This window comes from Anabrus simplex, chromosome 6 (genome assembly GCF_040414725.1).
Source record: "Anabrus simplex isolate iqAnaSimp1 chromosome 6, ASM4041472v1, whole genome shotgun sequence".
NCBI classification, from domain to species: Eukaryota; Metazoa; Arthropoda; class Insecta; order Orthoptera; family Tettigoniidae; genus Anabrus; species Anabrus simplex.
This window is the reverse complement of record NC_090270.1, coordinates 226,203,141-226,215,483: the sequence shown is the minus strand read 5'-3', so window position 1 is coordinate 226,215,483 and position 12,343 is coordinate 226,203,141. Positions and strand designations below refer to the sequence as shown.

The window sequence follows — 12,343 nt, the reverse complement described above, 5'->3', positions numbered from 1 at the left end:
AAGTAAAAGTGTTTAATGGCTTACTGCGGAAAAAGCTTAATATGCCGAATTTGCCTTCCATTAATTGTTTTCCTCACCAAGAGGCTCCTTGTGCAAAAATTGTAGGTCTTCAAGACGTGACGAACGTCATGATGTGCATCATGAGTGAACTATATTCATTCTCATGGGTTCACTCATCGCCAGTTCAAAGAATTTTCAATTTCATTTGAATAAGACTATCTGGATAACTATTTAGCTATTTAAGCTATTTAAGACTCTGAAGGTGATTGGGATCAGATACCGAGAATGAAGAATTATCTACAATCTGTATAAAAATCAGTCTGCAGTGATAAGATTCAAGGGCTTTGAAAAAGAAGCAGTAATTCAGAAAGGAGTGAAGCAAGGCTGCAGTTTGTCCCCCCTCCTTTTCAATGTTTACATACAACAGGCAATAAAGGAAATCAAAGAGGAATTTGGAAATGGAATCACAATACAAGGAGAGGAAATCAAAACCTTGAGATTTGCCGATGATATTGTTATTTTACCTGAGACTGCAGAAGATCTCGAGAAGTTTCTGAATGGTATGGATGAAGTCTTGGGTAAGGAGTACAAGTTGAAAATAAATAAGTCCCAAACAAAAGTAATGCAGTGCAGTCGAACAAAGGCAGGTGATGCAGGAAATATTAAATTAGGAAATGAAGTCTTAAAGGAAGTAGATGAATATTGTTACTTAGGTAGTAAAATAACTAACGATGGCAGAAGTAAGAAGGACATAAAATGCAGATTAGCACAAGCAAGGAAGAGGTTTCTTAAGAAAAGAAATTTGCTCACTTCAAACATTGATATAGGAATTAGAAAGATGTTTTTGAAGACTTTCGTGTGGAGCGTGGCATTGTATGGATGTGAAACATGAACGATAACTAGGTGAGAAAGAAAGAGAATAGAAGCTTTTGAAATGTGGTGTTACAGAAGAATGTTGAAGGTAAGATGGATAGATTGAATCACAAATGAAGAGATACTGAATCGAATTGGCGAGAGGAGATCGATTTGGCTAAATTTGCAAGTGATAAAAATCATTGTTGTCCGTATTGAAGATACTGAATGTAGGATGCTAAATGGTTTATTTTGTCACCTATTCAATACATATAAATTTTACAGTTAGGAATTTATTCTTAATTCCGCTTGAAACATGTTTTGCCCTTCATTGAGGACATCATCAGTCAAAATTACCTCTTCAAGGCAAAAATCAGGTACCTGATTAGTATTTAACATGCACAAATTAATATACATTACAATGGGAAAATTAAGTACGAGAAACTCTTGTACAATGGTGATGGTTAAACAATACAAGTTTAAAGAATAAGAAGTCGGCACCAATGCTTAAAATTACTGGGTAATTATAGCAGAGTTCAGCAGTGGTGCTCTGAAGAATAATTGATGCGCTCATAGGAAATTATAAATTTTAAAATTATTTACAATATAACAGTCAGGGGGAAGGGTATAGTGCTCGGCGTCAATGTTTTTAACAAAAATTACTGCCAATGGTTGGTAACTATGCAGTAAATTTACATTATCCAAATGAACAGTTGAGAATTTACAGTTTATATACATATTTACAAGAGAGCAGCTTGGTGAGCAAGGATATAAAAAAGTAAGTTACCAAGTGCATCCCGTTGCTTTAATCGTTGGAAGATGATTGTAGCATTGACATATCAGAAATATGCAGAGTGGTTTAATCTTAGGTAATAATCACAGGGGGCAGGGAAAATATTCCATAGCCAAATAAGGTTCTATAGGCATCAAACAGAAATTTGTCTGGTTGAAGCACCGGGTTTGGTACGGTGAACTTGTCAGCTTGGACGGCGACTCAATGGGAGTCATTGAGTAAACAGTGCATTTGAATGGCAACAATGATGGCAGTTATTTGTAGGTAAATGTATTACTGGGAATGTGTTGCAGGTTGAATCCTTCGCTTTTTCTTAGTAGATTTCTTGTAGCTTGGAATGATGTGTGAAAACATCAGTGTGAGATGCCGGTGAGACGTAAATTGATATTATTTCATGAATGAATGTATGAAGGACCTCGGGACAAAGTTACAGTTTTTTGTTGCTGGTCTAGTGAAAAAGTAGTGAAAAAGAATGGAGTTGTTTATGCTGTGAGCTGCAGTGGAGAGATTAGAAAATATACGGTAACTATAGAGTCAGAGCAATGTAGCTGGGACGAGGCATCACTTAATTTGGTCTGCGAAGAGGAGCCGTAGTGGCACGCCATATTTGTGCCGATGTGCGCTGGAATTCTAGCAAGTTGTTGGCAGTTGTGTTGTGTTGTATGAAGTGGAAGTTATCTAATGTGTCGTTGAGAGGCAATTTGTTGACGGATGTTGGTTGATTATGAAGGAGGCACAGTCCTTCATTAGATAACTTCCACTTCATACAACACAACTGCCAACAACACGCTAGAATTCCAGCGCACATCGGCACAAATATGGCGTGCCACTACGGCTCCTCTTCGCAGACCAAATTAAGTGATGCCTCATCCCAGCTACATCACTCTGACTCTATAGTTACCATATATTTTCTAATCTCTCCACTGCAGCTCACAGCATAAACAACTCCATTCTTTTTCACTAGACCAGCAACAAAAAACTGTAACTTCATCCCGAGGTCCTTCATACATTCATTCACGAAATAATATCAATTTACGTCTCACCGGCATCTCACACCGATGTTTTCACACATCATTCCAAGCTACAAGAAATCTACTAAGAAAAAGCGAAGGATTCAACCTGCAACACATTCCCAGTAATACATTTACCTACAAATAACTGCCATCATTGTTGCCATTCAAATGCACTGTTTACTCAATGACTCCCATTGAGTCGCCGTCCACGCTGACAAGTTCACCGTACCAAACCCGGTGCTTCAACCAGACAACTTTCTGTTTAATGCCTATAGAACCTCATTTGGCTATGGAATATTTTCCCTGCCCCCTGTGATTATTAACTAAGATTAAACCACTCTGCATATTTCTGATCTGTCAATGCTACAATCATCTTCCAGCGATTAAAGCAACGGGACGCACTTGGTAATTTACTTTTTTATATCCTTGTTCACCAAGCTGCTCTCTTGTAAATATGTATATAAACTGTAAATTCTCAACTGTTCATTTGGATAATGTAAATTTACTGCATAGTTACCAACCATTGGTAGTAATTTTTGTTAAAAACATTGACGCCGAGCACTATACCCTTCCCCCCGACTGTTATACTGTAAATAATTTTAAAATTTATAATTTCCTATGAGTGCATCAATTATTTTTCAGAGCACCACTGCTGAACTCTGCTATAATTACCCAGTAATTTTAAGCATTGGTGCCGACTTCTTATTCTTTAAACTTGTATTGTTTAACCATCACCATTGTACAAGAGTTTCTCGTACTTAATTTTCCCATTGTAATGTATATTAATTTGTGCATGTTAAATACTAATCAGGTACCTGATTTTTGCCTTGAGGAGGTAATTTTGACTGATGATGCCCTCAATGAAGGGTGAAACATGTCTCTAGCGGAATTAAGAATAAATTCCTAAATGTAAAATTTATATGTATTGAATAGGTGACAAAATAAACCATTGGCTAAATTTGACCAGAAGAAGAGATAGAATGATAGGACACATCTAAAGACACCCAGGACTTATTCAGTTGGTTTTTGAAGGAAGTGTAGGTGGTAAGAACGGTAGGGGTAGACCAAGGTATGAATATGACAAGCAGATTAGAGCAGATGTAGGATGCAGTATTTACATAGAAATGAAAAGTTTAGCACAGGATAGGGTGGCATGGAGGGCTGCATCAAACCAGTCTATGGACTGATGACTCAAACAACAACACCTGGATAACCTGTACCATACAGGGGTATACCGGTTAAGCAAAGGAAAGTTGATTTTCTAAGTTTTCCGAATATGCCATGCCATTGCTGAGTGTTTGGAGGAAAAAGAATGTCCAGAGCCACTTTTACATGACCCTGAATGGGTAGCTGATTTAGGATTTTTAGCAGACATTACAGCTATCCTAAATTATCTAAGGCTGAAGCTCCCAAAAGAAAATCATCTCATCAATGACATGCTCAGCAAAATAAAGGCCACAGAAGATGACTACCGCAGCAGTAGTCAAAATGTCTGGGAGAAGAGAGAGGAGTGGACCATGGCATAATAGCCCGAAATATTTTTATTCTAGTATTTCTGTTTGTATTTTAAGAAACACTTTCAGAATTGATGTCAGCTGATCCTTGTTCCACACATTACTAGTATAATTGCAAAGAAAAAGGGAAAGAGGAGACAGAGAGGATAAACCATCAGTTGAAGCCAAATTAAAAGATTTCTTTTAAAAACCTGTTTTGCACCTTGACCCATCAAAATGAGCATCTCTGCCCACTGCACACAGCCATTTTGCTGTGAGGAAGAAACAGCCGGGAAGGAGAGGAAGGGGGAGACAGCCAGAATGAGCAAGACTGCACTACTGGTCGAAATTGAGGAGTGGGACTTTGCACTGTGGTCAACCTAGCAAAGTCATCTTTTGCACTTTGTGCCGCACAATGCACTGGCACATTCACCCTAAGAGGCCCTGATGTACAAGATAAAATAAAAATGTCATTGTCTATTTTTTAATCATTTATGTATGACCATCCCATACAACACATAAATTATATCTTAGATAACTGTTTCTAATAAATTAAATTAAAATGACATTTATTTACTCTTAAATTCAAGAGAGTTTAGATTGCCTTACTTGGTGCTTGTTTTGTCATGATTGTAAGCTAATGTTCATTCATTCATTTATTTCCTCCAAGTCCTAATACATGGCACTATGTTTTTGAAAGCATAAGCAAAATGAATGTATGAACTCTTGCAAATAATTTTGAAAGTTGTAAACTGTGATAATAAATAAAACTGTATACATTATAATGGACACTGGGTTGACTGTTTCTAGAGGGCTATAATCAAGTGAAGAGAATGAATGTCATTGATTTTAGGTTTCATAGAAAGATACTGTGTCTTACCAATGAGTTCAAAAGGCACGTCATCCATCAGAGAAAAATTGTATCCTATGATACCACACACTACCACAAGAATAGCATTCCTTGAGGTGCCGACAAGCCATATGAATTTGTTCACTGCACGATGCAGCTTCGTCTGAAGAGACTCCTCCTTTGGTCCAACTTGTATTTTAACCAAATACTGCAACCAAATAAAAATTCTCACTTATTTTCATGACAAAAGCAGTCAGTTGAAACAGATATGTTTGTACTGTTGCTCTGAAAATTAGTAGGGAAGATACTGGCTACCACATAAAGCTTGAATGTATACAGATATTTAAATACGGTACCTAGGCAGCACGATTTCCAGCAGGAGCACTGCAGATAAAGAAATAGTAAACAGAGTGGCTAGCAGTTCCAAATTCTACAACCTTGTCAGACATCTTCTTTGAGATAACGAGGTACCCATGAGAACCAAGATGACTAGTTATAAGTTATACTTCATGCTCATTCTCACATAGGCCTACAGTCTAGAACATATACACTGAAAGAGAGAGAAGTTAATAAACTGCATGCATGTGAAATAAGTTTCTATGAACTGCCCTCTGAAAAACATGCTAGGACTGTATAAGGAACGATGACATTAGAACAGAACTGTATTTAGTAACATACCTACATTATAAAAAATGAAACTGAAATATGTTTATCTTCTGGCAGAACAAGAAGATTCTTACCACTTGGCTGAAAGAAACTGAGAGGGACATTGAACATCATGGATTTCAAGAAAACCCCCGGAAGAAAGGTAATGCCTGGACAGATGAAAGAAAGGAGTTACATTGGTGGAAAATGCGAGAATACTAGGCAAAGGTCAAAGCCCAACAGATGAACAAGCTTGGTGCAAAGTAGGCCCATTCAAACCAAGAGGAAGAAGAAAAAGAAGAAGCTAAAATGAATCATATTTGAACTTCAGAAATGAAAATAAGCCTAAGTTATGTATCTTTAGTTTCAAATGTGCTGATATACATTTGTCACAATTGACTTGTCTTATCCATACTGAGTTAATCTTACTATGGCAATAAAGACATTTATCTGTCTATCTTTGCTCATATGTCTTTATTTATGCAGCTTACAGTGACTGGACCACCACATATTCAAAGAGAAGTGTCTGTGAACAATGAGAGAACAAGAGTAGAATGAGAAAGTGCTCATCCACTACTTGACCATCTACCCCCAGCTCAGAGATTCCACGGGCAGTCTTCTATGAATGTCTCGGGAACTAATCGGACCAGCTGAAAAAGCAAGATTACAACTATGGAAAACAAGGTCTCCTATCATCCCAGGACAGATAGCAGTAGATCAGTGCTTTCCACCTGGCTACAAAGAGAAGCGGACAATGTGAAAATCCTTGAATAGATTGAGATCAGGTGGGGGCAGATCAAAGTGACATTACTGAGGTGGAGTTACATTGATGCTAACAAGATCAAGTAAGAATGGTGCAGAGACCATACCCTGAAGCACATGCTTCAAAGTCCACTGTGCCCATCCTCCTGAACAGAAGATGAACTCTTTTAAGGCACACAGAATGCACTTGATGTAGCAACTAAATGTGTTTAATGTTACTGAGTAACTCTATATTTTAGATGTTTCCGACATGAAAATAATGATGATTTATGCAGCCATTCCCATCACTGAGAACCTAAGTATCAGACATAAGCAATCATGGACAATATAGTTAGCTGTGCAAAAAGTAGTGAGTCTTTACCTTGGAAAAATATGAAACAAGTTGTATGTTAAGAGAAAAGAAAAAGTCTTCAAAGCATACTGACTTATTTACGTCAATTTTTAAATCCTATCTGTGCAGTGCTGGGCTGAATTAGGGGTGGTGAGTGTTCAAATAATCAAATTTGAAAGAAAGAAAGAAAGAAAGAAAGAAAGAAAGAAAGAAAGAAAGAAAGAAAGAAAGAAAGAAATTAATAAAACCATAATTCATTAATCAATTACTTGTGTTAAAATGTCTCACAAATTAAAACTTAAGTATTTTCAATGTATCTGTTAAACAGTCCATCTATACAACACAACACGGTAAATAAATAAATGCATGTTGGAATGTACAGGGTATGTGTGCGCTAAGTAAGAAACTATCCTGGTGTAGCAAGAAGGACTGTTGTCAACACAAACACTGCAGCTTCCTGCTACAAATGGCTACGACAATATGCATAGAATAAAATCATTTTATATGAATAAACAACTTTCTTTCCAGGATTGTAATCAACAAAAAATACCTTTGAAAATTGTGAACTGTCATACCAATGTTCAGTCAAAGGCTAGAAAATGCTGTAATCCACTTACTCTCATAAGTATTAAGACGACAATGCAGGTGCAGCCCATGATGCAGTCTCCAGGCTTCGAGGCCCACATGTTGCTAAACAAACTGCTCCACATGCCGATAAAAGTGTTGCCTTGAGCCTTGACAGCTAACACATCCTTTATCTGCGAAGTGACGATGATGAGAGCAGCAGCCGAAGTAAATCCCGATGAAACTGGTCCCGAAATAAAGTCAATTATGAAACCTGGAAGAATAGAAGTTTTCATTACTTGATGGTGGATCTTACTACTTAGGACAAGTTTATACAACCTACCTCATCACTCTGTACTAGGGGCAAGCAACATAGTAAATAATAATCTAGTGGAAGGAGAGGAAATTTAAAGCAATGTTAAGTAATGGAAAGGAAAAAACAAGTGATGAGCAAAGTCATAAGAACCTCGATAGGAACACATTTTAAGCCAGGTCAAGTCATATTTAGAAAGGAACATGACTGGGATAAGCATTGGAAGAGGGAGCAACAGAGAAGGAGACAAAGGCAAGCATAACCCTCAACCCCCTCAATGAAGATGGGAAGCAAAAGTGAGCTTGTTGGGGGCTAGAAGAAATGGATGTAGACAAACTGGGATTAATGAGGAGAGAGCCTCTCTCTTTGAAGATGGCAGTGTATGAAGAAGTAGGGATTGCTCTTTTTTTGTTTGTGTTTTCATGTTTGTCCTTATTTCGCCTTTCTATTATGTATCCTGTTACATGTTCTTATTTATGTTCCCATCCTTCTATAATGACTTGATTTTGTACTTGTTTGTTCTTTTCCATTATTTGCAATCCAAGTTGTGAAGTACAGTAATTGAGTAAAGGTGATCAAATTACTTTCAATGAACTTTTTTATTTTTGGCAATTTTTATTTGTAATCACTGACAATATGCATAGAATTGTAATACAAATACAAATTTTACCCATAATTTACGCCTTGAAATAAAGCTGTAATCATTACATTCTAGCAGTATATATACGTCACTTAGAATATTTGCTAATGTTGAAGCCCCAGCACTTGCAAGGTGTAATACCAAAGATACAATGTGCACTGGTTCATTTACTTCCAGCTTGTTGTGGTTAATCATGTACTCGACTTTGTGAGTTTGTATATTGTTGATAATAGAACTTGAAGAATCATATGACAGAAACATGCATAATTTGTTTCCTGAAAATCTTCTTAAGGGGAAGTGTTAAAGGGGGATAAATTTTTAAAATGAACATATATACAGTATATATCAAAACCTTAACATGTTACAGACGTGAAAATTGGTATTTTTAATCTCTTTTAAAAATAAAAATAATACGTATTTGTTTGTTTTAGGAAAAAAGCACTTCAGTAGTAGATGGGATGTAAAAAGGACTGAAAAAGGGGTTGAATTCTTTTTATGTGGATACTTAATCTCAAAAACTGAAGATGTTACAGACATGAAAATTGGTATTTGGAATCTCCTTTAAAAATAAAGAAACACGTATCATTTTGTTTTTGGAAAATCTGCTTAAGGGGTGGTGAACAGGAGTGAGAACCACACCATTGTAAATTACAATTGATTTATGATAGAAAGATCAACAGGTAAAACACCTGTGACAAATTAAAACATGAAATAAAATAAAGTTTCATTAGGAAATTTAAGATTTGCTTACCCCAAGAGACGGCAGATCTCCCATGGAGCACAGTACTCCCGGACAACACGTCCGCTCTACATGATGCCGAAGACAGAATTAAGACACCCTGCAGTGTGCTTCCCAAAGGTAGCCCGCACTGGATGGTGCAACCACAAACGGCACAGCAAAATTAATGTCCAATGACCGCACAGGAGTTACTTTTCGATTTATTTAAACCAATCAAATTTAAATGTTTAATTGGATGCCTGTTATCTTGTCATTTAGGAACATCCCGAGGGTTGTATCTTGTGCAAGTTCCATAAAATCGACTCGTGTGGTATAGGGTGTCCCACAATTTTCGATGATAAAATGTAACACAATTTTAAATGATGCAAAATTTACTTGAACTACGCCAAATATATAAACTCTCATAGCACATCTTACAAGTTTTAAACTCAGTTTAAAATGATATATTAATGCTTGAATGGACAAGTAGTTGACTGAATTGAGTGGTGGTAATGATTGTTTTAGAGGTCTATAAGTATAGCACATAGACTGTTTGGCGGATAACATGTAAGAAAGAGTTCATATGAAAAGCTGAACTTTTCAAGCTTTTGGCAGCGAATGTTTATTTCTGTACAAGACAAGGAAGTGTAGTAGGTATTAATGTCAAGCTGATCTCACTTCAGGAATAGCATACATCTTATGCAGGAGAGCTTACAGCCATACTTACCAAGACCAAGTAACCCCATAAATAGTTCAACAATTCCATTGAGAAAGCAAAGGAGCACAGCATACTCGGGTCCTTTGCCACGAACAGTCTGATATGTCAGGAGAGACATGATGGCTGTTGGACCCATGGGAACATCCTTGCAACTTCCAAAGATGATGTAGATGAAACATCCAAGGAAAGAGCCATACAAACCATACTGTAACAAAGAGAGACAATGATGTGTGTTGTATGTTGAGTTCTCAGAACAAAGCATCAGTCCAGGCTGCCTGGTGAGAGACATGGTTTCACTGTTGCTTTCCTCACCAAGTCACTTAATCTTACAAGAGACACCATTCAGATGATTACATAGAATGTTCATGGTGCTACTGCTTGTTTCTGGAGTTTTATCAGAGGCATCTCATCTTAAGCATCACACAAGCACACGGACACCCTGGTAATCCCAAAACTCTTGAAATTTAAATGATATGTATGATGTGAACAAGATTTCTGTATGTTGAGAATATATTTATGAAGTTGTAAGTGCCGATTTACTTTCCATTTCCATTTTAATCACGCGCCATGCCAGCCAATCCCTACCCCATTTTGGTGTATTGTATACCTAGAGTTTGAAAGGACAATGTTGTGGGTATGGCGGGATCACGGCACTGCCTGCTTGATATGTATCCGATAGTATCAAGCAGGCAGTGGATTACAGACTGCTGACCCGCTTGCAATGCCTTCTCTAAAAGTTATTTTAAAATTTTAGTAGTCCGTGACAGTGGCTAATCCACAGAGCTGTTACCCTGGAGTGGTTAATCAACTAACTGCATGACACTGTTGACAGTCGCACATGTAACATAATACTGCTTAGTGAACCCAAGAGGCGACACAGTATAGGCTAACTGAGGTCCTATTAATGCACTGACTGGCTGAGAAGCAACTTAAGCCTATACATAGGATTTTTTTATCTACTGTCAGCTAAGTGTGAACACCCAAAGATTTTAATCATGTGATGCCACTGTGATACCCTAGTTTTTGAAATGAAGGGTGGAAGTAGCTTATTAAATGATGTATATCCTCCTAGAGAGAGTGGCCAAGATCCTTAACGATGCCTGAGTACAAACTCATGGATAAGATACCAAGAGTAGTTACGTTTTTGAAAGCTTTTTGACATATCATGAATATTGAAGGTGCAGTTCTGATCAAGGACATATTCACTGTATGGAACAATGGACCATTTTTTTCATACTAAAGACATAAAACTTTTTGTATCATTTAAAGCATCATTTTGAAAAGTATGAACCTATCAATGGTAATGAGTCTCTGAAACATTCAAGCAGAAGAATATAGAAGAAGTAGTGGATGTGTGGTTAGTTACATGAAGAAGGACACAGGAATCCACCTTGTTTTTCTTTTTTCATGACAATGACATATGGCTTTGCTGAATTTTAAATATTCTGCAAGTCACCAAATGGGATCTCCAAGAGGAGATGCATCTAATAGTGTTAGAACTTCCCTTCATGTATTGAGACAATGTGGAATGTGATAGGATTATTACAGGCAAACAAACTGGCTATTGTGGAGAAAGAAATGTAACGTCACAACTATCTGAAATGTATTGGAAAGGTGATGCACATTTTGTTGCTAACAGTGGAAATATCATCTATTTCAACACACTGTACTACCAACCATCACAGAAACACGCAATAGTGATTACATCCCTCCGTATAGGGTTGGCGTCAGGAAGGTCATCCGGCCATAAAACAAGGCTAAATCCACATGTACGACACAGTTCGCACCTGCAACCCCACAGGTGTGGGAAAAGCTGTAGAAGAAGAAGAGTGGAAATACTGCCCATTTCTCTGGACATCAGGAACAAAGTCGAAATGGAGTGGCTATAGTAATTCCATATAGGCTATAAATGATTCTGTCACTGGACATTTGCCTGTTACTGATAGAATGATTCTTCTTCTTCTACTTCCTCCTTAGCATTTGTCCTATATACAAGTGGTGTTTGCTGTTTTGGTTCTCTGTCGCCACTTTACATGACTGTGTGCCATGTCAGGATGAAGGCGTGCAATTTTTAGATCTTCATGTACGGTGTCAAGCAAACGCTCTCTTGGTTGTCCTACTGGCCTTTTCCCACCAATCAGAAATGTCAATCCACTCTTTGCAACTGTTGTTTGAACAGCTTGAAGTGCATGCCCATACCAGCAGAGATGGCTTTCCCTCATCTTTTCAGCGATTGGTGCCACTCCATATCGCTTGCGAACTTCACTGTTGCTGACATGATCATGAAGTGTCAAGCCAGAGGTCCATTGGAGAATATTTGTTTCCATCACACCAAGTTGCTAGGTATTCCATCTCCTTAGCAGAAGGCCAGCATTCTGCACCATACATAACAACTGGGTGCACTAAAGATTGATAAGCTTTAGCCGGTCTGGAATCTTCTTATCACATAGGACACCAGTCACCAAGAGCCACTTCAGCCTTGCGCTGTTCACGCGATTTGATATTTCAGGACTGAGGTTTTCATCTGCAGTAATTGTCGAGCCATAATATTTAAATGACATTGTCAATGATCAAATAATTTCCATTAAATTATTCACGATCCCATGCAAACTAAACATACTTTAGATTTATGCACCAACATCTACAGGCTC

At 37.6% G+C, this 12,343-nt stretch overlaps 1 protein-coding gene across 1 annotated transcript in view; it reads right to left on the bottom strand.

Moving 5' to 3' along the window:
• Esp (Epidermal stripes and patches) overlaps positions 1 to 12,343 on the bottom strand; it is a 189,142-nt gene that overhangs the window by 51,635 nt on the left and 125,164 nt on the right. Inside the window, exons 5-7 of the mRNA XM_067150254.2 lie at positions 9,702 to 9,897; positions 7,357 to 7,577; positions 5,032 to 5,209 (exon numbers count right to left, since the gene is read on the bottom strand). Of these exons, the coding sequence (XP_067006355.2) occupies positions 5,032 to 5,209; positions 7,357 to 7,577; positions 9,702 to 9,897 (595 nt within the window). The remainder of the gene's footprint in view (positions 1 to 5,031; positions 5,210 to 7,356; positions 7,578 to 9,701; positions 9,898 to 12,343) is intronic.